Source organism: Leopardus geoffroyi, chromosome C2 (assembly GCF_018350155.1).
Source record: "Leopardus geoffroyi isolate Oge1 chromosome C2, O.geoffroyi_Oge1_pat1.0, whole genome shotgun sequence".
Classification (NCBI taxonomy): domain Eukaryota; kingdom Metazoa; phylum Chordata; class Mammalia; order Carnivora; family Felidae; genus Leopardus; species Leopardus geoffroyi.
Genome location: NC_059333.1, coordinates 70,382,663 through 70,410,527, shown reverse-complemented (window position 1 = coordinate 70,410,527; position 27,865 = coordinate 70,382,663). Strand labels below are relative to the sequence as shown.

Sequence of the window (27,865 nt, the reverse complement as noted above, 5' to 3'; positions counted from 1 at the left end):
AACAATTGTACCTTAAAGACCAAGTAAGAATAGGTAGATATTTAACCAAATATTTATATTTCAGTGTTTATATCTCTAAGTGTCCACTACAAGATAGAAAATGCTATTATCAGGAAACTCTAGCCACCTAGCATTACTGTCACCCTAACAACACTTGATTTTTTTTTTTTTTTTAATTTGGCAGAGGTTCCGTAAATCTTAAATGTCAAATGTTTTCTTCCCCTGTACCTTCTGGCACAACAGCCTGGGCCCCCTGTCACCCCAGCCATTTTGTCACTTACCGCTGCTGATGTGTAGTTGCCTGTAGCCAAGGAGCCAGCAGAGCTCATTTCTGCAATGAGCAGGCACCCCCGGTGCAAAGGCAGGCCTACTTCTCTCAGGCCTCTCACGACCCCCGAACCAGGCACCACGTGAGCATTGACCAGATCTGCCCAAGAAGCTATTTTAAAGATACCACCTAAGAAGGTTAAAAAAAAAAAAAAAAAAAAAAGAGAAAAAGAAAAAAAGTTTTCAAATAAAAACCACTAACTTTTTGCCCAACCAACTACAGTAAGAAATAATCTCAAAGTAACATGCTAATGTCATAGTGAAGCACTTCAAAAATTTTAGTGCTCATCAGTGGACCTATGGTTCCATCTATGAAAAACTATTCACCTGGTAGCTGGCTAAAAGATCATAATGAGAAAAATGTCTTACAATTTCTGCACTTAGTTTATCAATAACACTGATTAAGACTGGTTTTCCTTGCAGGCTGACTTCTGACCACCAATAAAACCTATGTAATTAGAAATGGGACTCCAGGGGCACCTGGGCGGCTCAGACAGTTAAGCGTCAAATGCGTGATTTTGGCTCAGGTCATGATCTCATGGTTCGTGAGATAGACCCCTGCGTTGAGCTCAGTGCTGGCAGAGCAGACCTTGCCTAGGATTGTCTGCCCCTCCCCCATTCGCTTTCTCTCTCTCTCTCACTCACACACACACACACACTAAATAAACTTAAAAAGAAAAAAGAAATGGGACTCCAGTGAAGATGGGCATTTGAGGCCAACATTCTGAAATTCCCCTGAAGATGACAAATTTTCATTCTGCAGGAATCTCTCAGCAACTTTACTATCTCTCAAAAGTTCTACTTGTTCCTTAGGTCTCTTAATTTCAGCAGGCAATTGTATTCATTTTAAAAACTGACAGCAATACCCCTAATTGATTTCTGAAAAAACAGTATGTAAACGTGTAGTTTGTATAACTCTTACATTAGTCAAAACTAAGCAATGTGATGATAGAACATCTTTTTTTTTTATTTCATGTATGTATGAGAGAGAGCGAGAGAGAGCGAGAGCGAGCGAGCATGTGCACACAAGCGCACAAGTGGGGAGGGGTTAAGAGGGAGAGTAAGAATCCCAAGCAGGATCCACACTGTCAGCAGAGAGCCCGATGTGTGGCTCAACCACAAATACTGAGCTCATGACCTGAGGTGAAATCAACAGTCAGACACTTAACCCACTGAGCCACCCAGGCAGCCTTTTAAATTTTTTCAATGTTTATTATTTTTGAGAGAGACACACTGAGTGTGAGTGGGGAAGGGGCAGAGAGAAAGGGAGACACAGAATCCAAAGCAGGCTCCAGGCTCTGAGCTGTCAGCACACAGCCCGATGCAGGGCTCAAACCCATGAACCGGGAGATCATAACCTGAGCTGAGGTCGGACACTTGGACGCTAAACGGACTGGGCCACCCAGGCGCCCCAGTAGAACACCTTAAAGCACAGGAAGAAAGTCATACACAAATCTATCCTGAAGAAACAGCTTAAGCACATACATGTTATTACTTTAAGAAAAATTATCTATAAAGATGCTGATAAGCATTAACCTTTTAATAGACATTTTATCCTATTATTTAAACAAAAAAAGCTGTCATATACAATGACAGAAACTTGCATAAAATAATGGGTAGAAATAGTTTTTCTTTCTCAACCAATATACCTGGTCCTATTTAACCAAAAAAGCACACCAACAGATCTTTTTTTGGCCAAAGGCAAATGTTAAAACTTTACACTTCTATGTGTTTCCTATACCTGCAATTTTCATTTTTCAAATATTTAGAACTAGGTGTGTTCTGCCAGGGCCAACATCTGTCATTTTTGTCTGCCTAGGACCTGCAGCCCCTTCTTCTGGCATCAGCACACCCATTTTCTCTGGGGAAACTACCTTTGACCACACTCTGGTTCAAAAAATTTATAGTTAACAACCTCACATCACCAGAAGTGGGGCATATATTACCAAGCTAATAAAGGTATTCTATAACCCAGGCCTGAGTGATTACTTTGGGGTAGGAATGAGGAGTGTTGTCTACCTGAGAAAGAAGTCAAGAGAGAAGAAAGCAGAGCTAAAAAATGGCAAGAAGTCAAGTCCAAAGACTTGCACTTGAGCTCCTAGATCTAACCACGCTTAACAGACCGTTCTATGGCCGGACTCTGTGATGTGAGCCAGTGCATTTCCTTTAGTTCTTCAGACAGTTGGAGCTAAATTTGTATTTTTGTAGATTCCTAAATAATACTTACCTTCATACTGTTTTTTTACTGTATTTCCTATATCTGCAAACTTCCGGTCTTCAAATATTAAGAACTCGTGGCGTTTTGCCAGAGTTGTTAACTCCTTCATCACATCCAGAGTAAAATCATTCAAAATATCTACATGAGTCTTGAGCATGCAGATGCTGGGTCCTAAAGCATCAGCTAGCTGCAACAGCTCTCTAGACTCTGAAATATCCGCAGACAGACACAGATTAGTCTCTTTCTTTTGCATAAGCTTGAGAAGCTTCGCTGCAACTGGGTGGACCCTGGGCAGCTCTGCACGTGCACCAAAGCTGAGTTCTCCGGGAGCGGGAGCTTTGTTTACAGAACAGAGAGAACCATTATGACTAGCTGCTACAAAAACATTCTCCTGAATAAATCTCTTCACTCTCTCGACCATCTCAGCATCAATTTTTTTCTGTCGCTCGAGAATCTCCAGCATTTTGGACAATGTACACACTGAGTGAAGATGGATCCCATGTGCCTGCAACTTGTCTTTGCCTCCTTGCTCTCTGTCCAGCAGCACTATGGCATCGGTGACCTTCAAACCCTCCTTCTGAAGAACTTCAACAGTTTCCAGAACACTAGATCCACTGGTAACGACATCTTCAATGATCAAACAGGTTTCTCCTGGATTAACAGCCCCTTCTACAAGACGCTTAGTACCTAGGGAAAAAAAAACAATTATTTCAATTTAAAATTATATATTTCAGCCAACTAAGAGACATATCTTACATTATAAATTTGGCATGTATTTATGAAGAGGTGGATGATCTAAATCTTATTTTCTGATAATCTACTTCAGAGCTACTTTAACTTTATTCCTGACAAAACTTCAATGAGCCATGACACCATTTTGTTCAGTGTCCCTGTATCTGAAAATTGCCAAAGTTACATACATAGAATATTTTCAGTAAAACTAGCAAATTACTTTATAGTGTAAATAGAACACCACTTAACATGTTCATGATCAAAATTTCAAATATGGGGTTTCTTAATGCAAGATAACCTACCTAGATCAAGAAGTTATGAAACAATAACCCAGTACCATCAATGAAATCATTCCTTTTTCTTCCGTCAAAAAACAAGTTCATTACTCAAGATCAACTAACTAGCCTTTTGAGAAATAAATTCAGGAAAAAAAATATTCAGCAACCATTTAGATCACTACAACTTTACGAATATACAATGCAATGTGAGTGAATGTACCTCCCCACTCCAACCCCTACTATAGACTACTTTCAGATAATCTACAAAATGTTACGTATCTAAGGCTATAGACTTTATAGACTCATTTTATAGTTGCTACTACCAAATCTGTCTTACTTTGAAACCTAAGAATTGGTGAGCAATTTGCCCAATGTTTGAGCTTTATCACAGGTACCATCCTTGCCCTTCCCCATTCCTTTCCTCCCCTTGAAAGAGCAAGTTGAACTGAATCAGCTTAGACTAGTACATAAGCCTATGATACTTATATACATATTTAACAATTGCTGATCTTATTCTAAGAAATATTTTTAAAAACATAATAAAGACAAAAAACAGTTTCCTAATGAGCAGGACTCATACAGACAGGCTTTTTTAAATGGAGAATTTCAAACAATACTAGAAAAAAAGTATAACAAACACCCATAAATACTTCGCCACTTAACTCATGGTCAATCTTGTTTCAGCTACATCCCCACCCCCCCTTCCCTCCCTCCACAATTTTTAGAAGCAAACTCCAGATATCATATGATTTTCATCATAAAAAATTTTTAAATGCAGCTTGTAAAAGGTAAGGACTCTATTAAAAACACTATCACACCAACATAAAACAAAAAGACCTATTAATTCCTTAATGTCATCAAATAAGAAAAAATATGAAGTCAGTTCCAATATTTTTAGATTGATTTATTTTCTTTAGTAATCTCTATACCCAACAATGGGGCTCAAACTCAAGACCCCAAGATCAAGAGTCTCATGCTCTCCCAAATGAGCCAGCCAGGCATCCCTAGATTGTTTTGTCTTTAAAGCAAGCTCATATGTATAAAACACACACCTGATAACCTCCTGCCAAGGACTCATGAAAAAAATATCTTCATTTAGAGAATTTTATGTGGCATTTCTCTTTATGCAGTTTAAATTATAAACAAACATATTAGGAAAGTACAATCTCTTAGAACATTCTGCTGGTAAGGGAAGGACTGGTTAAAAATGTTGGGTTTCATACATGTGGGGCAAAACAAGCATTTTTTTTTTTAAATTGTTAAGTCAATACAAAACATTTCACCCCTAGAATCTAAAGGAAAGGAAGGTGATTTACAGTAATAGTTAGCCAATTCTAAAGGACCTTCATATGAAGAATATTCAAGGTGACTTTGGTAAAACATCAGTGCCCAGAAGATGAAAAAATTCCATTATCAGGTTACATATCAACTTAAAGTTTATACTACTTTTATTTTACCATAATCCTTTGATTCTTTCCTTCTAATAAGCATTGGAATTTGGTTGGTTGAACAGATAACTGTAGCCAATGGTAAAGCTGTATAAGGTACTCCACACACAGTGTCAAAATTGATTCCCGCATTTTGGGCAGTTTGGAATAAAACTTCTGCAACCTGTAAGAAAATGAACACGTAAACTATATATTATTGTTATCTTGAATGGTATATAAATCATGTTAACAGAACATTAAAGACAGTAATAACCCCATAGGGGATATCCTCAAACTTGATCAGAAAAATATGCATGCCTTTTTGTTAAATGGTACCCTCTCTATAAATCCCAGTTTACAAATATGAAAACACAAGAATGAACCCACTTGTCTAGACGACTCAGGGTCTACTCTGAGGGCAACATGGTATGTGTTAGGGAAGGCTATGATGTTGACCCCAAAGACCAAGAAGGGTTCCCAGTCCTCCCAGTTTCCCTTAGTAATCCATTATGAGTTGATTATCTAAACCTTTCTATAACCTGCTAGCTACATTTTCTGCCTGAAAGAAGTTTTCAGTGAAAAGTTTCATAAAAGAAATTAAGGGAACAATACTGTTTAATTTGCATCAAAAAGAATGAAATACCCAGGAATAAATTTAACCAAGATCAAAGACCTGTAAACTGAAAACTGTAAGACAGTGGTGCAAGAAAGTGAAGACAGAAATAAATGCAATAGTATTCCTTACTTATGAATTGTCAATGTCCATACTACCCAAAGCAGATATAATGCAATCCCTATTAAAATTCCAATGGCATTTTTTATAGAAATAGAACAAACGATACTAAAATGTGTATGGAACCCCAAAAGCACCAAACAATCAAAGCAATCTTAAGAAAGATGAAGCTGAAAACATCATACTCCCTGACTTCAGACTATACTACAAAGCTGCTAGAGTAATCAAGAATGTGGTACTGGCATAAAAACAGACACATAGATCATTGGAACAGAACAGAGCCCAGAAATAAACCTATAGTTATGTGGTCAATTAATTTAGGGCAAAGGAGCCAAGAATATACAATGGGAAAAGGACGATCTCTTCAAAAAATGGTGTTGGGAAAGCTGGACAGCCACATGCAAAAGAATGAAACTGGACCACTATCTTACACCATACACAAAAATAACACAAAATGGATTAGACTTGAATGTAAGACCTGAAACCATAAAAACTCCTAGAAAAAAATGGGCAGTAAGTTCCCTGACATAGGTCTTGGCAATGATTTTTTTGGATTTGACACCAAAAGCAAAGGCAACAAAAGCAAAAGTAAACAAGTGGGACTACATCTAACTAAAAAGCTTCTGCACAGCAAAGGAAACCACCAACAAAATGAAGAACCTACTAGATGGGAGAAAGTATTTGCAGATCATTTATCTGCTATGGGGCTAATATCCAAAATATATAAAGAACTCACATACCTCAGTAGCAAAAAAACAATTAATCCAATTAAAACATGGGCAGAGGACTCAAACACACTTCTCTCTAGAGAACACAAATGGCCAACTCATACATGAAAAGATGCTCAACATTACTAAGCCACAAGGAAACGCAAATCCAAACCACAGTGAGGTACACTTCACACCTGTTACAATGGCTTGTCACCAAAAGGACAAGAATAAAAAGTGTCAGCAAGGATGTGAAGAAAAGGGAACCCTTGTGTCCTGGCGGTGGGAACGTAAACTGGTACAAACACTATGGAAAACAGTATGGACATTCCTCAAAAAATTAAAAATAGAACTACCATATGATCTAGCAATTTCACTTTGGAGTATTTATTAAAAAAAAAAAAAACCAAAACGCTAATTTGAAAAGATATATGCACCCTTATATTTACGGCAACATTATTTACAATAGCCAAGATACGGAAGCAGCTCAAGTGTCCATCAATAGATGGATGGATAAAGAAGATTTGGTATACACATGGAATATTACTCAGACATAAAAAAAAAGAATAAAATCTTGCCATTCGTGATAATACAGATGGACCTAGAAGGTATGATGCTAAATGAAGTAAGTCAAAGACAAATACCATAGGATTTCACTTATATGTGGAATGTAAAAAAATAAAAGAACAAAAAAGCAAAAACAGACCCACAAAAACAGAGAAGGAACTGGTTGTTGCCAGAGGGGAGGAGGGCAGAGAGATGAGCAAAGTGGGTGAAGGGGGGGTGGGAAATACGGGTTTCCAGTTATGGACTGAAATAAATTATGGGAATTAAAGGTACAGGTAGGGAACAGTGACAGATAGTAGCTACACTTGTGGTGAGCACAGCAGAAAGTAGAGTTGTTCAATCACTGTGGTGTACACCTGAAACTATAGTTGTGTGACAACTATATTTCAATTAAAAAAAAAGAAAAGAAAAGAAAAAGACTCATAAATATAGATAACTGGTGGTTACCAGAGCAGAGTGGGGTGGGGGGGGTAGGAGAAATAGCTGAAGGGAATTGAGGGTTTAAAATAAATGTCACTGGGAAGAAAATTACAGCACAGAGAATATAATGAATAATATCATAAGAACTTTGTGCAGTGACAGATGGTAACTACACTTACTGTGGTGTACATTTCACAATGCATATAACTGTCAAATCACTATGCTGTATACCTGAAACTAATATGTCAACCATACTTCAACTAAAAATTTTTAAAAAAGGAAAAAAACCTAAGGACTCCACCAAAAAAACTATTAGAATAAGTGAATTCAGTAAAGTTGAAGGATACAAAAGCAATATATAGATAGCTGTGGTGTTTCTACACACAAGAGAAATCAAGAAAACAATCCCACTTACAATCGCATCAAAAAGAATTAAATACCTAGGAATAAATTTAACCAAGAAGGTGAAAGGTGTACACTGAAAACCTTAAGACTCTGATGAAAAGAAATTGAAGATGACACAAATAAATGAAAAGATATATTATGTTCATGGATTAGCAATATTAATTCTTGCTAAAAGGTCCATACTCCTCAAAGGGAACTGTAGATTCAGTGAAATCGCTACCAAAATCCCAACAGCATTTTTCACAGAACTAGAATAAATAATCCTAAAATATGTATGGAACCACAAAAGACTCCCACATAGCCAGAGAAATCTTGAGAAAGGAGAACAAAGCTAGAGACATCACAATCCCAGACTTCAAACTATCCTACAAAGCTAAAGTAACCAAAACAGTAAGGTACTGGCCCAAAAGTGGATACACAGATCAGTGGAATTGAGAGCCTGGAAATAAACCCACTCATATATGATCAATTAATCTACAACAAAGGAGGAAAGAAGAGACAGTCTCTTCAATATATGCTGTTGGGAACACTGGACAGCTACAGGCAAAAGAACTAAACTAGACTGCTTTCTCACACCATACATAAACTCAAAATGAATTAAAGACCTAAATGTAAGACCTGAAACCATAAAACTCCTAAAACAAAACAGTAGCAATAAGCTCTTGGACAAGAGTTTTAGCAATGTCTTTTTTTTTTTTTTTTTTTTTTTTTAAGATTTTAAGCAATTTGTACACCCAACATGGGGCTCAAACTCAAGATCAAGAGTCACATGCTCTATGGAATGAGCAAGCCAGGACCCCCCCTCCTTTTTTTCTTTTTAAAGATTTAATTTTTATGCAATATTTTTTTGATCTGTCTCTTCAGGCAAAGGCAACAAAAACAAAAATAAACAATTGGGAATACATCAAAATAAAAAGCTTTTTGCACAGCAAATAAAACCATCAACAAAGCAAAAAGGAAACCTACTGATCAGAGAGGATAACTGCAAATGATATATCCAATAAAGGGTTAATATCCAAACTGTATAAAGAACTCCTATAACACAACACCAACAAAACAAACAATCCAATTAGAAAATGGGCAGGGGACCCAAATACACCTTTCTTCAAGGAAGACATACAGATGGCTGATAGGCAAGTGAAAAGATCCTCAACATCATTAGTCAAGGAAATACAAATCAAAACCACAATGAGAAGATCACCTCACACCTGTCAGAATGCCTCTATCAAAGAGACAAAAAAACAGCAGCTGGAGACAATGGGGAGAAAAAGGGAACCCTCGTGCAATGTCGTGCAATGCCGTGCAATGCAATGTTGGTAGGAATGTAAACTGCGGCAACCACTCGGAAAACAGTATGGAAGTTCATCAAAAAATTATAGGGGCGCCTGGGTGGCGCAGTCGGTTGAGCGTCCGACTTCAGCCAGGTCACGATCTCGCGGTCCGTGAGTTCGAGCCCCGCGTCAGGCTCTGGGCTGATGGCTTGGAGCCTGTTTCCGATTCTATGTCTCCCTCTCTCTCTGCCCCTCCCCCATTCATGCTCTGTCTCTCTCTGTCCCCAAAAAAATAAATAAACGTTGAAAAAAAATTAAAAAAAAAAATTATAAACAGAAATGCTATACAATCCAGTAATTCCACGTCTGGGTATTTACCTGAAGAAAATGAAAACACTAATTTGAAAAGAAAATGCACCCCAACATTATTTACAATAAATAAGATATAGAAGCAACCTAAGTGTCCACTGATAGATGGATAAAGATGTTGTATATATGCACAACAGAATATTACTCAGCCCTAAAAAAAGAATGAAATCTTGCCATCTGTGATAACATGGATGGACCTAGAGCGTGTTATGCAAAGTGAGGCTAGACAGAGAAAGACAAAACCCCTATGATTTCACTTATATATGGAATCTAAAAAGCAAAACAAAACAGACTCATAAATACAGAATGTGAACTGTTGGTTGCCAGAGAAGGGGATAGGGTGAAGGAAATTAAGTGATACAAACTTCCAGTTAGAACATAAATAAGTCATGGGGGTGTAAAGTACAGCATAGAGAATATAATAAATGATATTTCATTAATTTTGTAAGGCAACAGTTGGTAACTACACTTACCATGGTAAGCTATTCATAATGTATTTAAATGTGGAATTAGTATGTTGTTCACCTGATACTAATCTTTCAACTTCAATTAGGAAGAAAATTGTGTGTGGTGAAAGACACTAATTAGGCTTACTGTGATCATTTAACAATACATGCAAATATCCAATAATTATGTTGAACACCTGAACCTAATATAATGTATGTCAATTACACTTCAAAATCAATTAAGCTCTTTAACACTGGCTTTACTAATGTATTTTAATGTGTATTTATTTTGGGAGAGAGTGAGCAGGAAAGGGGCAGAGGAAGGCAGAGGGAGCTGGAGGGAGAGGCAGGGAGGGAGAGGGAGAGGTAGGGAGAGGGAGAGGCAGGGAGAGGGAGGGAGGGAGGGGGGGGAAGAGGGAGAGAGGGAGAGGGGGAGAGAGAGAGGGAAGGGGGGAGGGGGGGAAGAGGGAGAGAGGGAGAGAGAGAGAGGGAAGGGGGAGGGGGGGGGAGAGAGAGAGAGAGAGAGAGAGACAGAGAGAGACAGAGAGAGACAGAGAATCCCAAGCAGGCTCCGCACTGTAAGTGCAGAGCCCAAGATAATGACCTGAGCAGATATCAAGAGTCGGATACTTAACCAACGGAGCCACCCAGGTGCCCCTAGTAATCGGACCAGTCTCCTCAGGCCAAGGCCAAGAAAAGCTAAAATAAGCAAATGGGACTACATCAAGCTAAAAAGCTTTTGTGCAGTGAAGGAAATTATCAACAAAATGAAAAGGGAATCTACTTAGTGTGAGAAGATATTTGCAAATCATATATCCAATATGGGGTTAATGTCCAAAATATATAAAGAACTTACACAATATAAAAACATTTTTTAAAGAGGCACAAACTTGAAAAGACATTTTTCCAAAAACATACAGATGGCCAACAGGCACATGAAAAGAGGGAAAGGCAAATGAAAACTACAATGAAGTATCACCTCATACATGTCAGGTTGGCTGTTATCAAAAACACAAGAAATAACAAGTGTCCTTAAGGATATGGAGAAAAGGGAACCCTCATACACTGTTGGTGGGAATGCAAAATGGTACAGGCAGTATGGAAAACTGTATGGGGATTCTTAAAAAATTAAAAATAGAAGTATCATATGATCCAGCAATTCCGCTTTTAGGTAATTATGTGAAGAAAACAAAAACTTCAATTCGAAGAGATACATGCACCCCTATGTTCACCGCAGCATTACTTACAATAACCAAGATGTGGAAGCAGCCTTCGTGTCCATCAGTAGATAAATGGATAAAGATGTGGTGTATGTGTATACACACACATACATATACAATACACACATATACACAATGGAATATCGTTCAACCATAAAAAAAGAATGAAATCTTGCATTTACAACAACATGGATGGACCTAGACGGTATTTACTATGCTAAGTTAAACAAGACAGAGAGAGCAATACCATATGATTTCATCTACATGTGGAATCTAAAAAACAAAATGAATAAACAAAACAAACAATTATTGACACAGATAACAAACTAAGTAACTATCAGTTATTAGTTGGGAGGGGTTGGGGGGAGCGGGTGAAATACATGAAGGGGATTAAATGATAAAAACTTCCAGTTATAAATAAGTCACAGAGATGTAATGAACAGCATAGAGTTTATAGTCAATAATACTGAAAAAAAAAAAAAAAAAACAGGAAGCTTACATACCAAAATGTTAAAAAAAGAAAAAGTTTCCTAAGTACAGTGCCTATTGTGTGAAGTACTATAATATCCTTTGCCACATAAATCATCGCATTTTAATGCTAGAATGCACACTCTCATCCACCTATTTTTTAAAAAAAGGAAAGCAAACAATCACTCACGAATTGCTTAGTGAACTAGATCAGGTCTTCAAAATTTTTTGCACCTATACTTCTAAAGATTTGAAAATTCCGTGAATATTTTTAAGTTGCAAAAGATATAATTTCTAGAGTATTAAAAAATTACATTTTCCTAGAACTGTTATGTCACTCTTTTAAAAGTGAACACAATAGGATGCAAATGCTGTAGTGATTTGATACTGAACATCTTTTTAAAAAATATGAAAATGCTGCAGTAAGAAAGGTGGAAAATTTTACATTTTTGGAATTCCTTTTCATTCCACTGTGCACAGAATTTTATTCTAATGTAATTAAGTTTATACTTGGAAAACTTTTAGTGATCACTCTATCATATTTCTCCACGACAAAAATGTATAGAAATTCAAATTTAAAACTGTAAATTAAAACAATTCCTATGACCATAAATCTCTTAAGTGTTGAAAACTGTTATGTATTATTACAATTACTACAAACATGAAATTAATTAAAACATAAAAATTTGCAAATTTTGATAGAAGCAGAAGAATGGATTATTTTGGAAATACTTCTCTTAGTGAGAGGAATGGTACCCCCTCATCTGTTTATGTATTTACTTACGCTAAGTATTACAACCAGGAAGTCAGAGTTCAGTGTAAATTCAATCGGGTTTTTGGGGGGTATAAATATTGAGACATACTGTTCGCATAAATAAGTAGATACAAAAGGAGTTCCATTACAGCCAGGTTTCTCAACGTTTTCAATTTCTGAGTTAACTACCAAAAATTACACACGCACACTAAGATCTAGTATCTAAAAGCAATTTTTAGTCATCAACTAATTGACTTGATAAAACCTAAGCCAAATTTTCATTAGAAGATTCCCTAGTCATTTACCTTCTCAGGACTGAGACAGATGTACCATAGTATGATTCTGGATGGTGAGAATAGCCCAACCCACTTCAACTAGTGCTTCAATCCTTTGTATAATAAATAACCTCACAAAATAGGGTTCCCAAAGGATGAGAATAAACCCTTAGGCGGTGGAGGAAATAATATGTGTCTTCTTGACTGAACTGCCGTGAGGACCAAAATGTTCTACATCTGCACTGTCCAATGGGACACTAGCCACATGTGACTATTTCAACTTTAAAATTCGTAATGTTCAGTATTCAGATGAGGCTAGTAGCAACTCTAACGGACAGGACATTCAAACCCTTCTACTCAGTGTGGTCAGCAGCTTTGGCCGACAGCTTGTTAGAAAGACATAACCTCAGGCCCTGCCTTAGATCTACTGAATCAGATTACACAGTTTAACAAAATTCCCAGGTGATTCAAATATACTCAGAGATTGAGAAGCACTGTGCTAGAAACCTCTAATTTGTACAGTTTTTCCTTATACTGACCAAAAAAGTGCTTCCACGAAACGCCATCCTTTGGCCTTCATTCTCCCTCCTGGCCACAAAGTGCAAAATCAAATCCTCCTTTCTAAGCAACAGTCCTTCCAAATATTTAAGCCCTTCCAAAAATTCTTCCCCCACCCATCTTTTCCTCTATCCCCACATCTAGTTTTCTCAGGGCTACATATGGACAGTGCCCCAAATTGGGCTTCCTGACTCTCTTGCAAAGCACGTGTCAAAGCAGGCGTGTCAAGGAGCAGGCTGCATTCTACATCCTGATAAAATAAAGGAAACAATTTTTCCTGTTTGTGGGCCCTGCTTCTGGGCTCCCAGGGAAGCAAATCCTCACCGCATGGGCCCTATTTCTGCCCAAAGCACACCTTGTACATCTGCTTCATGGGAGGGGGGAAGCTTACAAACCTCCCTGGTTCCTAGGTTCCTATAAGATTAAAGTCATACAACCTTCTACATACTAAAAACCTAAGATAAAATCTGTAACTTTCTGAAATGCCTTTGGCCATGGTAATTCCTAACTCTTTATGTAAAAAAGAAAAAATGTATAACCCTGCACCAAATGTTCCTGCCCTGGAGCTCTCTCTTTGTGAAGACTGTGTATACAGAGCGGCTAACTTGGGTCCGAATAAAACTCTTTTCCTTTAAAATTTAAGAAAGGTTTGCTCATTTTGCATCAACATTCCGCAAAAGCCTAACAGTGCCTGGCCTCTGGGCTTCTCAAATCGACTCCCCACGCCGACAGTAAGTAGGGTCGGCTGCCTGTTCGGCTTTCTTGCTCTCATCCACAGTCCAACTCCTTCACCCTCTCCACCTCCAGGTCCCCATTCCCACCACCCAGCCCCGTTCTTCCCCTTTCCCCGGCTGGCACCTGACTGAGAAGACGTGGTCGAGACACGATGCCGCGCAGATCGATGTAAACGGGGGAAGAGAGCCCGCTCTTCAGTACGAAGTTCCCAAATTTAAAAGCCTGCACGTCGTACAAACCCGTTACCAACGACTCCAAATCCGCTTCTTGGGCTGCCATGGCCACGCGCTCCCGGTCCCGTTCTAAACTCCAAAGCGCGCCAGGCCTGCGGCGCCCCGATACCGTCACCCGAGAAAGCCCCGCCTCTTCCTCCCTGACTTCCGGCGGTCACGGCGCATCTCTGCCAGTCTAAAAGCAGCGCGGGCTGTCTGGTGGTGGAAGCGAGGTGGATGCAGTCGTTTGTGCTTCTGCTGGCTGCCTCTGGATCGGGTCGCTGGAGTTCAAAGTTCCGAATACCTAGATTGACTCCCGAGTCATAAAGCCAAGGCTCTCTGGAGAGTTTGTGTAAATCCTGCCCACTTTGTAGCGCAATGGCCCCTTAATTAATCTACTTCCTGGCTGAGCCTGTCGTTAATCGCCAATGTTGCCATGATTCCCGCCTCCCTCCCTCCGCGTACCCATCCCTGCCTCGACCCTGGTTTCTCCAAATAGACTGAAAGCTCTCGAAGACAGGGATATGTCTTAATTCTTGTTAACTTCATGGCATCTGGCACATGACAATGCCATAGCAATTCGTACATGGGACCATAAAGCGCTTAGGTAATTGTTTATGACCTCTTCTGTCGGAACTGTGTCCTGGAGGAGGACTTGTGTTAATTCCTGTTAGAATAGCTCAGCTGCTTGGCGCGTTGTAAGTGTACAGCAGATGTGGAAGGGAGGGAGGAGAAGAGAGGAGGATAAATTGCTCCATATCAAGGTTATCCAGGAGGATAATCTTGCCAATCTGAAAATGCAAGCGTATTTGGTCCTTACAAATAAATCTCTTAATGTGGGGGAATTCCCATTATGTGTAGAAGGCAGTACTTTAAGGGAAATAACCCTTAAAACCATAGGGCTCATGATGGTCACTCATTAAAGTGATTCTGATTTCATTTCTATATTTCGATATTTCTAATGTCTGTATGTTCTCTGAAGAGATTGTGCTGACCAGCCAGTATGAAGAACCCATGCTTTTGAGAGTTGTTTCTCATTTCAAATAAATACAGTAAAATTTTGATGAAAAAGAAGCCAAATGTTTGTAACAGTTTTGTTCTTATTGGCAAAGTAAGCTAATCAAAACACTTGATCTGTAATACTCTAGCTAGCCTCGCTTACGCTTGGGTGGCTCACCCAGACCTGTTCATGTCTGTATAGGCTAATCCAGATTCTGAGAGCAGACCATGATTCAGCAGCACAAATTTCTGAGATCCAGCTCAGAAGGCCTGACAATTTTCTAAGAAAGTTGGCATTTGGAACACAAGGCTGAAGTTAACAACACACACCTGAGATTTACTTGACTTTTTTTCTTTTTTCCTTTTTTTTTTTTTTTTTGGATAGGGAAATGCCTTAGGATACTTCTCCAGGCTGCAAAATTGTTGCTTTCTTTCCAAAATGCTGGGCAAAAAGTGTTGTAATAATAATGTGATATTTTCATCTTGTCAAAGGCTTTCATATATTTGGGAAAGAGAAAAAAAATTACTCTTTCCTTTGAACAATGGTTTTAATTAGAAAGAAAAGAAAAAGACCACTAGAAATAATACCTTTAGTATAGTGTATTTATAGGAATGCATAACTTGTGAGATGTACATTTTGAAGTTTCATCCATGACTTATAACATTTACTGTAGTAATAACAAGACAGAAGGTCATCACTTTACAACATTACACATGAGTGATTTTGACTTACAAATAAAATATTTACAACCTACCTTTACAAAACGACATTGTGTGCATACAAAATGAACTGCAGAAAATTTTAAAAATAATAAGACAACCAAAAACCCAGAAGATACACTTAAGGCAGACCAGCAAGACACTGAAATAATTAAGGCTGTGGAAGTCTTCTGCACCTTGAAAATATAGAGCTATTTATCAATACTGTGGAGTGGTTTTAAATCAATTGTTACAAGCCTGATGGAAGTATGTACTTATATGTATATGTGTAATGGTCCCTATGGGGAAACCTATCCACTTATGGATAAGGCCCTTGATCTCAAGGGCCAGAGAAGCCACCCCAAACTCTCAAAAGACTTGGTGGGGATGGGTCACTCAAAACCAAGAGGTGCCAATGCAGTTTGCAAACCAACTATTAATAATTCAAATATAAAGATACTCCTGACCCCAGGTAAACAGATAACCTAAATGATGGCCCCATTATGTTTCAGGCTTTGTTCACTTGGCTCTGTGGACTTTAAAGGACAGCAAGTAATTCCCAGATGAGTAGACCCTAACTCCACCCATCAGCCCTAATGGTTTTGAATGGCTCTAAGTGGTTTTCCAGTAGAAAAACTGACCGACCTGGGCTGTCTTCAACTGGATAGATTTCTGCATGTGAGCAATAACATATACATACATATTATACACTATATACATGTACAGATGTACATATATCCATATATTCCAACAGTTTGCACTTTGATCACTACTGTTTTCTGACTAGGATCTCATTCTGACGGGTATGTTTAGTGTTTTTCACAGTCTTCACATTGGTCCTAACTACTGGTTTTACTCACCTTCCCCATAGAGCAGGCTGCAGTTTGGCAGAAACAGAAGTAAAAGCACCAGGGTCAAAAAAATCAGACACAGAGATGACAGATATGGCTTAAGTTAGTAAGAGGAGATATATGTTTTGTTAACTTCATAACCACAGTCTCTGAGAGCATGGTAACCGTCCCCATAATACTCCACGATGTGGATTCATCTCTTGATAGAAGTCAGGCATTGATGGAACTCTTAATGCTAGCTATCCCTGGGCTAGCAAATTAGCTTGTTAAATTTTATTTGCACTGTTTTCCCACTACCCACCTTTCTCTCAGCTATCCTCACCCTCTGAAATAACAGGCATCTGAATAAACAATTAATCTCAATCATTTGAATAAAACTAAAGCTGACCACATTTTAGAATCTCCCAACAGACAGGCTGACAAAACACAATAGCCTATGAGTATTTCAGGCTTTCACGAGTATTAATTTCAAGCTTCCCCAAAATGACCCTTAAAGATGAAAATTTGTCTTAAGAGTAATTGATTTCTCCTCTCCTCTAACTTCTACACATATGAAAAATGCAGAAATGCCTTTCATAGAAGATACAGCCTATGATATTTCTGTGTTCTATTTCTATATAGATTTCTCACATAATATTTCCTATCAAAATGTCTAGGGCTATGGACAAATTTCAGCTCTTTCCAATCCTCTAGAATTAATGAAACAACTGAGAGCCTTATAGTTTTTAGAAAATAAATATTAATATTAACACAGTAGCTTCCCTTTTCTTAGTGGAGTATGTATGAACTTTATCTTTTCTAAACCTGCCCCAGGTTTAATTGTTAATTTCCAAATGACCCCTAGACTTTAAATAGTTAAGAACAATCATAATGCGAATAAATCCACTGGAAGCCCACAGACAGTGTTAGCCTAACCCAGACTCCACAGACACGCTACACGGGAGAAAAAGGAATAAAGCCCACATTCCTCAAAACCAAACAGAGGAGTGGTGAGTTTGCACTTTTGCCCTACTGCAGAGACCCCTTATGTTTGCAATATTTCCTCCTCTATCAAATTTGTGGGACCAAGTTTTAGTTAATACACAGAAATGACCACCACCTAGTTTATAAGGTATTTGCTCCCTCATGTTCTCACAAATCTAAATTTCCATGCTTTTTCACATAGGCAAGCAAACAGGAATGACTAACTCCTGGGCACTAAATCATGGAGACTATAAGAAAGCAAATATGCTACTCCAGAAACTCTTAAGTATCTTAAAAAAGAGAGAGAGAGAAAGAGAGAGAGGGAGAGAGAAATCCAAGGTTTCCCCTCTAAAATCCAACAGTTCTATTCATTTCTACACCTGTACATGTAATTTGCTTCTTACGGTGGATGCCAGTGAGATTCTGAAGAAATGAGCTGTGATATCAGACAATATTTTATTCTTACTTCTGCCCTCCCAGTGAGGAAAGTGGCTGTTTGGGTTCTTCTCTGTCAATGTTTCCCAAGCATATAGCTTGAGAAGAGAGAGCAGCAGCTGCTTTGGAGGGCACCCTAATCTGTGTCTGCCATCAGAAATACTGGAGAAAACAGTTTATTCACATAAGACCATCAGGTCTCCTAACCTTTTTCTGTAGACATGCTTTTTAAATGATTGAAATTACAGGCTAAGACCAAATAACATTTAGACAAAGAGCACCTGGTACTTCCAATTAAAATCAAATTACAGAATTTAATCTTACGAGTTTGCAAATGGTATCCTAAAACATGAGTATTGAAAACCTGGAATGTTCAAAGTTACTATCAATAAAATTCTTAGCACTGGCAGTGTGTAGCACTTTAAAAAAATCAAAGTGTTTTTTTTAGGCATCCCAACTATGCTATTTTCCCAACATTCCTATGAGATTAAAGTCCCTCCTCTCCACCCCCCCCCCCAACCCATTTCAACAATGGGGACATTTGGGACAGAAAAAAACAAAGACTTTCTGTAAGAAAGGACGAATCAGGAATAGCTGAGGTTGAAACTCAAGCATTCCTGGCCTCACCCTATATTCAGATGTTTTCATTTAAAAGATATTTTAACATAAAGAAAAAAAATGCTGCAGTATCAGTCAGTCTAAATACAATGAACTTCTTTATCTCCCCACCTCCCCTCTGAAAGGCACTACTATTTATAAAGGCTTTGTGAACAACAAAGCGGTGAAGCCAGCTTTTCCTCTGCTTCCTCTACTCACCCACGAGTGTTTATGGCTGTGAGAGTCCTGAAGGACACCTCCACATTACAATTTTTCTCTTAAAAATTTTCCCACATTCAGCTGTAAGTGGATATAAATCTATTTAATCTGAAACAAATGTAGAAGATGCAGTAAATCATGGTATCTTTAAAAAATTATTACGGGTTGTCCCTGATCTTTTCTTCTTTCTGCATCCCACCCTTACAAAACAAACCTCAAAACTCTATGCAATGAAAAACAACAAGCAAGAAACTTAGGACTTTCACCAACATTAATTTTTCCCATTTCAACTAGAAGCTCACTTTCACTAATTCCCAGTTAAGTTTTGATTTTAAGAACTGCGGTCGAAGTGGACCATTTTCTCTTCTTCCCCTCTCTACCAGAAAGTCATATCTGCTAAAACAGGTACAAGAAAGCGGTTACTAATCCTTTGTCCCTCACCATGGTTGCCCACAGCGCCACCTCAAGTGCGTTTCCCAGCCCCACCTTCTGGGCTTCCTTGTTAAAGCCTTCCTTGTTATTTCCAACGCCCTGTGGAGAAATCTTGAACCAGACTGCTCTCTTACTTGGGATAACAGGGGAGTGAGCAGGGGCTTTGCAGACAGGGAACCTCTCTGTTAGTTTTCTTCCGTTATCAAACTATATAAAATACACACCCTTTCTCTTGGGGCCTCTATTAAATGAATTCTACTCTAATGATTGTACTTTGGCTCCAGTTAACAGAATCATCCTACTTTTCATTTCTATGTCCTGCTTGTCCTGTCTCCTCACTTCCCCAGCATGTGTACTTGCAGGGAGGGGAAATTTCACGCAACCCCACACCTGGGCTGTCCCAACTCTGATGTAAAAGCTGATATAAAACCTTTGGCTATAACGTTCTGTCAGCTGCCTTCCCACAACATGATTTCATGAATGCTCTCCTGTGCCCTCAGTGCACCACTGTCCAAGGCCCAAATCTTCTCCAGCAGAAACTCAACCCATCTCTTACATGGTCATACACACTCAAAAGGACTCGGCAGAGAGTTCTTTAGTTGCTGTGCACAGTGGATGAAACAGACCTTGCCAAGCCACATTTTATGGGTATTTGGAATCCTCAGCACCTGCCCTCCATCCCGTGACTAGCCCTAGGGACCAGGCTTTCTTCTTTTAGGCTAGATCTCACAATGAAGACATGTTTACTAAAAGGTTTTTTAGTAAATATGTTTTAAATTTTAAAATATTATATCAGATAGTATTTGTATATACATGTAGGTTTAAATGAAGACTAGAGAGGGTTGGTCAAGGGCAGGGTCTGAGGGAGGGCACCTCGGTGACCCAGGGCCGTTCGAAACTAGGAACCAAATAACAGTCGGAATCAGTTTCCACGTATTTGGTTAATCCTAAAAATACGAAATGCTATCTAGTCTTATTGCTTGTACTTTCTACTAATTGATTAATCTATAATCTTGGATGGGATGAGGTGGAGGGTGGATGACGAAGTTGGCTCTGAGACCAATGGAAAAGACAGATGAGTATTTTTAATTCTATATTTCCGCTGTGGGAATAAGTGTTTTAATATATTAAAGTTCAGGCTTCATTTCCACCATTCTTTTTCATTTAGACAGATTTGTAATTCTATTTATCCTTCTTAAACTCTCTGCTTGCACTTTTGTGCAGCTCGATTTTAATTTTCTCAATCCTATCATAGGAGAGAAGCAACGCCATTAAACCTGATTGGAGGATAAACACTTGAGTTATAGTTTTAAAATATTATTTGCATAATAGCAACTTTTAAAACACATCCTAGAAAACAAAGGGTGGGTCATGTACCAACACAAAAAACCCAAAATTGTTCCTCAAAAACAAAGAAAGAAAAACAACCATGAAATGCCCAGGTTGAAGTTTTTTGTTTTTTTTTTTTCCCCACTAGCAGGGGAAAGGGCAGTTCAGAATCACTGTGTGTGGAGAATACATGCCAGAAAGCAGCATTGGCCTCAAAGTGCAATGAGTCCTTTTGGTCCAGGGAAATATCAGCGGCTGAGTGGTGACAGGTATTGCAATCACAGTTGAAACTCAATGCTCTGTTAGAGTGATATATCAGATTTTTTTCCATGGCTTCAAAAAGGACTTGGGACCAGGCCTTTAAAAGGCCTATATGGCTGCCTCCTTTTGGTAAGCACCCCTTAGCTTCCAGAAGGGGTTAGAAATAAAGCAAGCCAACTTTCTGAGGACTGCCTTCTACAGCTGTAGAAGAAGTCAGAAAGTGTCGTTACATTGTTCTTAGGAACCGTAGGAAAGGTTTCTACTTGCCCTTTTGTATGAACCTGTTATATTCATTACCTAGTTCAAACCGAGTGTAGACATAAAAATAACCCCAGAACTCTTATTGTATTTGGACTTCTTTTCTGGCAGGCTTTCCTGCCAGATGAACTCTGAGCTGCCAGTGAATTTGGGGGTAGCATTTCATATACAGAACCTATGTTAATCAAATACTTGTGACTGAGAGAAAAATCTTCTCATTCACGGACTGCAAAAGGGTAACATTGCTTTCTCTTAATGCACGGGTTCTGGTAAAAGATTTCTATACAAGATTTATAAAATGCTCTAAAAAACTTGTCATCTAATTGTGCTTAGTCAAAACAACGTAATGCTTCGGTAAATAAATTACTGTCTTAACTGGAGCACTCAAAGTTACTTATGATTGATTTCATATATACCTCTATATTATAAAACTCTGAAACCTGAATGGGATATATTTTACTGTATGTGTATATGTATCCTATTAAGAAACTATATCTAAGTAATCTAAACCAGAATAGTTGGCATACATGATGTCTCTGTTAAATAGAACTTTTTGCTTAAAATTTCAGCAGAGTTAGAAACCTTTTATACTCACTACAGTGAGCTTTGGGTTTGCCCAGTTAACCACTCATTTTGGAACACTCTATTAAAATTGTCTAACAGCTAGTATTCTTGTCCTCCTTGGCCCTCTCTTTAATGCTTTGGGTGACTCTTTGCATCTTTACCTCTTCCAAATGACCTTCTGAAATGTCCCTGGGTTTAGGGTAATTTTACGGCTGCCCAGACCCTGAATAACCACTGACGAGGTTTAAGAGGTACATCGCTCGATCCAGAGAACTGCATGGAGTGAACTAACAGAATTATTTACAGACATTCAGTCTTGCTTTGGTTCACACTGCACTTCCATGTGAAACCCCAAGGGCCAGGAGATGGCTATGTCCCTTGGTTTACTCGGTTGACGATGTAGCTCTTGACATTGGGGATAGGCCGCACGTCGTTCTGATGCTTGCGGCGTTCTATGAAGCACGCCAGGCGGGAGGTGTCCAGGGGGATCTTGGAGTAGCTGCCATTGTGGGGCTGCAGCCAGGGATGCTGCAGGCAGGTGGCTGCCGTGGGCCTCCTCCGAAAGTCTTCCTGTAGGATCACATTGATGAAGTCTCTGGCGGCATTGCTCACACCACAGAAGTATTCGTGCGGGAAGCTGAAGTCCACCCTGCACACATTGATACATGTCTCCTCTTTACTCTCATCCAAGAAGGGGGACACCCCACTCAGCATGACATATGTCAGCACCCCGATGCTCCAGATATCTGTGCCCAGGGAGACGGGGATGCCTTGGATCACTTCTGGGGCAGCAAACTCGGGGTTCCCCAGCAGGTGGTGGATGTGGAAGTGGCCCGAGATCTGGACGGCATCCTCCAGGTCGATGAGCTTCACTCGAGGTACTGGAATGCGAAGGTCGATGAGCAGGTTTTCCGGCTGAGGAGACCCAGGCGTGAGGGAGAAGAGAAGGCAAGTTCAGCTCTCTGACTTGTCTTGACTACCAGTACGACTCTGGTGGTTCAAACACGGTTCTGCTATTCTTTGAAAAAGCCTATAGAGCATGAGCAATTGCCCATGCAAAGTGCACAGGGGGCTCCAAACTAGACTAAATTCGGAGTTTGGGTGGCAGTTCAGAGAAGCTGTTTGACATTGAAAATCATGTCTTCTCAACCACCCCTTACTTCTGCACTGATTCAGAAAAAAAGAATGAATTATTCATTTTGGAAAACAGAGCCTTCTTTGGGAGCACCGTCAAAAAACTGACATTTACTGGCTTCCTTCTAAAATGTTAGACGAAGTGGTAAAAGCTTCCCTACCTTCTCTCACCCCAGATGTCACTGTGACTCTGGTGAGTTCTCATAATTCACGAGAAACACACTCAAATTGTGTGACAACCCAGTTTCTGTTTAATATTCCTAAGGATTCTAATCTAAGGAAATGAAATGAATTAGAGTGTACATCTCTCAAGGGTAATGATGAACAGGCCATCTCCCTGCAAGGGTAACTATTTCTTATTACCTTGATGTCCAAATGGGCCACCCTGCAGTTGTGAAGATACTGCAGAGCTTCTATGATGTCTCGGATATAGAAAGCTACTTTCTCTTCCATCAGCTCATCGTGATGCATAAGGTAGTCTAAGAGCCGGCCATCATCCATCCTGGAAGCAGGGAGGAAGGAAAAGGCAGAGGAGATACGTTTGGAAAGAAATGGAAAAGTAACACAATACAAATCCTCAAGAGCTCTAAAATCTCTCCTATCCCCCTTAGAAATGAAGATCTATTTGCCACATGTGCATATTTTAGTTAGAGCCCAAAGTTACTCTAAGGCTCAGAACTAAAATTAATTAATTAAACATATTATAGATGTGATGTGCCCCACGGAAGAAATCTGTGTAACCTTAAGACACATTTTATGTTGCTAAAAATCGCTCACGAGGAAAAAGGTCTGACACTCTTAAGAGATTAGATTGCAAAAGAAAGTCTTGAGAAAGAAAGAGAGCGTTGCTTTCCCTCAATATTCCAATTAACTGGAACCTGGTGGCTGCAGGCCGCCCCAAATATGTTTTGCAAATTGCTTTTATTTGTCCATGTTTAATTGGGGAAAATGGAAAGTGAACAAAGTTTGTCCTTGGCATTCTTGACCCCTTTTTGGATCCTTTGCCTTTGGAGCAAGTTTCCAATCTTAAAAACTGTTGACTAAGGACATGGTGGGGGGCGCCAGTCTGATCCAGATTTGAATCCTGATTCTGCCACCTACAGGCTGGGGGCTTGGGACCAGACATTTAAACTCCGTGTTTGAGTTTCTTCATCTTTCAAGTGGGAATGACAACAACAGCAATAACACCTACTTCATTATGAGCGTTGTGCAAGAATCAAGTGAGGCAATGTGGCATTTAAACATAATTGGTAGAAATAGTAAATGCTCAATAAATAGTAAGTATCTTCAAGGTACCCTGTGCCCTCTTTAGCAAGGAGTGACCAGATGTCAGACTGACATTCTAATGTGCACTGGGCTGTCAAAGGCACATCCCCAGGAAATACTCAGGCAGAGGAGCTTGAACCAGAGGCAGAAACAACCTTTGAGCACAGCTGAGCCTCACCCCCAGCCATGCTTCCATTCTCCTCTCTAGCTTGTTCCTTCCCACTGGTCTCTCCTGCTCTGCTGGATGGGGGTAAAGCCTAGGGCCTTGCCAGGGGTGGGGTGGGAGTGATTAGCGTGGAGTGGAGTGGAGTGGAGTAGGACTGGGTTTGTTAGATGCACCCCACCCCTGAACTTCTTGCAGCACTGCTCTGAGACCTGAAAGCCTCAGCATTAAGTTCACTCTCAGAACTTTTGGGTCATGCAGACATCCAGGCTCCACCCTAGACTAGGGGATCAGAACCCCAGTTGCCCAGCAGAGAAAAGCTCTACCAGAGATTTGGATAGTCACCAAGGGGGGACCTCTGGTCAGAGCATTACCAAGCTTTAGCACAGGGTTTAGCTCAGACACTGCCTCTCCACTCATCTCCTAAACCTCAAGTCCAACAAACACCCTTCCATGGTCTCACAACAACCCTCCCCAAAATGTGTGTTTTTTTCTCAACATTTGCCACATGAAACTGAAATCATTTACTCAGTGACTGGTCTTCCTCATCAGACTTTGAGCTCCTCAAGGGCAAGAACCACACCTTTCCATCTTTGTTCCTTCCACTCTGGCCCAAGTTCACACGGCAGTTGGCACATGGGAGTACTCATAAATATTTGCTAAACAAGCTCAATCCACTATTCATCTCATTTAATCCCTGTAACAAGTCTGAGAAGTGGAAATAAATCTTCACAGATTTCAGACTTATTTCAGACTTCAGATTATTTCAGACTTCACAGATGAAGATGTGAGGACCAGAAATCTAAAGATCTTGCCCCAAATCACAGAGAGGGGATTAGAGCCCAGGCTCTTTACTCCAAGAATGGCTTCCTTCCATTGCACTGTGGCAGCCTGGTAAACAGCACCTTCCCTTGGAATGACAGTTAGTGAATCTGAAGAGGCCAAGTTTCTGAGTCAGTCGTACTACTTTGATATGCGAGTGATAATATCTTTTATTGGAACTTGGGCATAACACATTGTCACCTGCAAATGAAAATAGTTCACTGCCAACAGAATACACCTTTTGAGTTAGGAAGCTGTCCCAACAAAACGTTAGGTTCCAGAAGGCTGTTTGTAAGTATCATTTGTTAAGTCCAAAGTGACAATTGACCAGTGACTACACAGCTATATAAAGTATCAAACAAGAATTACAAGTATTAATAGAGTTGGTTTTGTCTTCTCTTGTTTCTTGGCAACCAATTAAAAAGTGTAGCCAAAGAGGTTTGTCTTTTGGCTCTCTTTTTTTCATAAATAAATTTATAAGTTATTGCTTCTAAAGGCCTTCATACACAAACACCTAGACGAACAAGCACATAAGAGCAACACTAAAATGGCACCTGAAAAGCTGTAAGTGAAGACACTTCTCTTCTGAACACACGCTCATGTGGAGCCATACGCAGCACTGGTGTTGGGTGCCAGGTCATCAGCACCCATCTGATAACATTGCTAGGAGGGCTCAATACTTCTGAAAGGACTTTGTTCTCTTTAGCCTCTGTTAGATCTCTGTAAACCACAGAGCGTGATCTCCATCCTTAGCTTGGGGTAGCAGTGGGGAGAATGTGCTTTATTTGATGTATTCTGGAGCTAAGTATATGGTTGCCTGAATTCCTAGAAAATCTGGAATGAGTAGACTATTTTCAGGGCAAGTGTCCACGTTATAAGAATTTCTTGGGTGGTAGACCATGCCGTGGCAGTAAATTGATGCACAAACCCCTCTTTCATCTCAGCTCCGCCCCCTATTGTCAAGAAGCTTTTCCTCAACTCCTGCCCAGCCCCAGAGTCCATAATAGAAAGCACATCAGAATCAGAGTGGGAGAGATATGGGTTCAAGTCCCAGTTTCTCCATCCCCTAGTTGTAAGGACCTTCCTTATCCTTGATTTTCTCTAATCTATAAATGGGAACCGCATTTTTATAAATGGATGGGAGAATGCATGTTACATACAACACTTTGTACACTATAAAACGTTGCATAAAATGAAACTGCTGTTTCCAGTGAACAATAAATGACCCAGACCCCAGACAGCCGGGGGCCACTAAGAGACACCTGTACTTACAGTTCCAAAATCAGGATGTAGGATGTGGGGGACTCATAAGTGTCATGGAGAGTGATGTACTGGGGGTGCTGCAGGTGCTGAAGTAGGGCAGCCTCGTGGGCGGCCTGCTCTTTTTTCTTCATTTTTTTGCTAACAAATTTCACAGCGACATCCTTGCGGGTAGCTTTGTGAATGCATTTCTTTACAATGGAGAAACGGCCTCTGGAAAGCGAAAGGGAGAACGCGTTTTGCCAAGCTTCATTGATCGATTAGGTATTATTTTATTCAAGGGTGTGTAAATTTTTATCTGAAGTGGTTAGACAGTAGCATCTTATTAGGAATCCTACCTTTTCTATATTTTAATATTTTTTAAAGTTTATTTATTTATTTTGAGAGAGAGAGCACAAGCAGGGGAGGGGCAGAGGGAGAGGGAGTGGGAGTGAGAGAATCCCAAGCAGGCTCCTCACTGTCAGTGTGGAGGCCTGTGCGGGGCTCTATCTCACAACACTGGGGTCATGACCTGAGCTGAAATCAAGAGTTGGACGTTCTATCGACTGAGCCACTCAGATGTCCCACAGGTTCAATTTTCCAAGCAGAGTATATTTATATAAAATACAACAATAGTAATGTTAAAGAAGGAGGAATTCTAGTCTATGATAATTTCAAAAACATTTTTAAAGAGTCATTTTTGGGGGGGATGGCTGGCTCAGTCAGTTAAGCGTCCAACTTTGGCTCAGGTCATGGTCTCACGGTTCACGGGAGTGTGTGTGCTCTCTCTCACTCTCTCACTAATAAATGAATAAAAGCACTAAAAAAATAAAGAGTCAATTTTTAAATTTAATTTTATTTTTATTATCTTGGTGTTATGGAAACTTTCTAATACACACACAAGTAGAAAGAATAGTATAACAGATCTGTGCACCCAGAAGCCAGCTTCATTAATTGTCAACATTTTGCCAACCTCATTTCATCTATTCCTTTCCCACCTCTTGCCTTTTTTTCTGTAGTATTTTAAGCAAAATCCAGATATCATATTATTTAATTCAGTAATTCTTGAGTTTGCATCTCTGATTGACAAGAATACTTAAAAATGTATAACCACCAGGGCCCCGGGGGGCTCAGTAGGTTGAGCTTCTGGCTTCAGCTCAGGTCATGATCTCACAATTCCTGGGTTTGAGCCCCACATCGGGCTCACTGTGTCAGCACAGAGACTGCTTCAGATACTCTGTTCTCCTCTCTCTGTCCCTCCTCTGCTTGTGCTCTCTCAAAAATAAATAAACATAAAAAAATGTATAACCACCATGCCATTTTCACATCTAACAAAATTTGCCACATCTAAAATAGAATGGTTTCCAGACTCAGCAGTAGCCTAATAGGATGTAGTAAGAACAGGAAGTAGAAGAGGGAACTTACCAACAACTGGTCAGAGAAAGGGAGAGTCAAAGAGGTGACAAGACAGTGCCATCCTAGGCCTGTCCCTGAGGCACCCTAACCCACGAG

At 39.7% G+C, this 27,865-nt stretch overlaps 2 protein-coding genes across 16 annotated transcripts in view; both read right to left on the bottom strand.

Moving 5' to 3' along the window:
- Window positions 1-14,279, bottom strand: part of UMPS (uridine monophosphate synthetase) — a 42,940-nt gene extending 28,661 nt beyond the window's left edge. Inside the window, exons 1-4 of one of the 3 annotated variants that reach the window (XR_006718375.1) lie at window positions 14,034-14,273; window positions 5,013-5,166; window positions 2,555-3,232; window positions 282-457 (exon numbers count right to left, since the gene is read on the bottom strand). Coding sequence is in view for 2 of the 3 variants with exons in the window: in XM_045502346.1 (XP_045358302.1) it covers window positions 282-457; window positions 2,555-3,232; window positions 5,013-5,166; window positions 14,034-14,189 (1,164 nt within the window). In the remaining variant the exon portion in view is untranslated. Of the gene's footprint in view, window positions 1-281; window positions 458-2,554; window positions 3,233-5,012; window positions 5,167-14,033 lie in introns of all 3 variants that reach the window. The other 2 variants (XM_045502346.1, XM_045502347.1) reach the window with 2 other exon arrangements.
- Window positions 14,280-15,703: 1,424 nt separating this feature from the next.
- The window catches only part of KALRN (kalirin RhoGEF kinase), a 675,561-nt gene continuing 663,399 nt past the window's right edge, over window positions 15,704-27,865 (bottom strand). For all 13 annotated transcript variants that reach the window (XM_045502312.1, XM_045502314.1, XM_045502313.1 and 10 more), the window contains 3 exons: window positions 26,387-26,587; window positions 23,227-23,365; window positions 15,704-22,644 (listed from right to left, as the gene is read on the bottom strand). In XM_045502312.1, coding sequence (XP_045358268.1) covers window positions 22,099-22,644; window positions 23,227-23,365; window positions 26,387-26,587 — 886 coding nt within the window. In that variant the 3' untranslated portion in view covers window positions 15,704-22,098. The remainder of the gene's footprint in view (window positions 22,645-23,226; window positions 23,366-26,386; window positions 26,588-27,865) is intronic.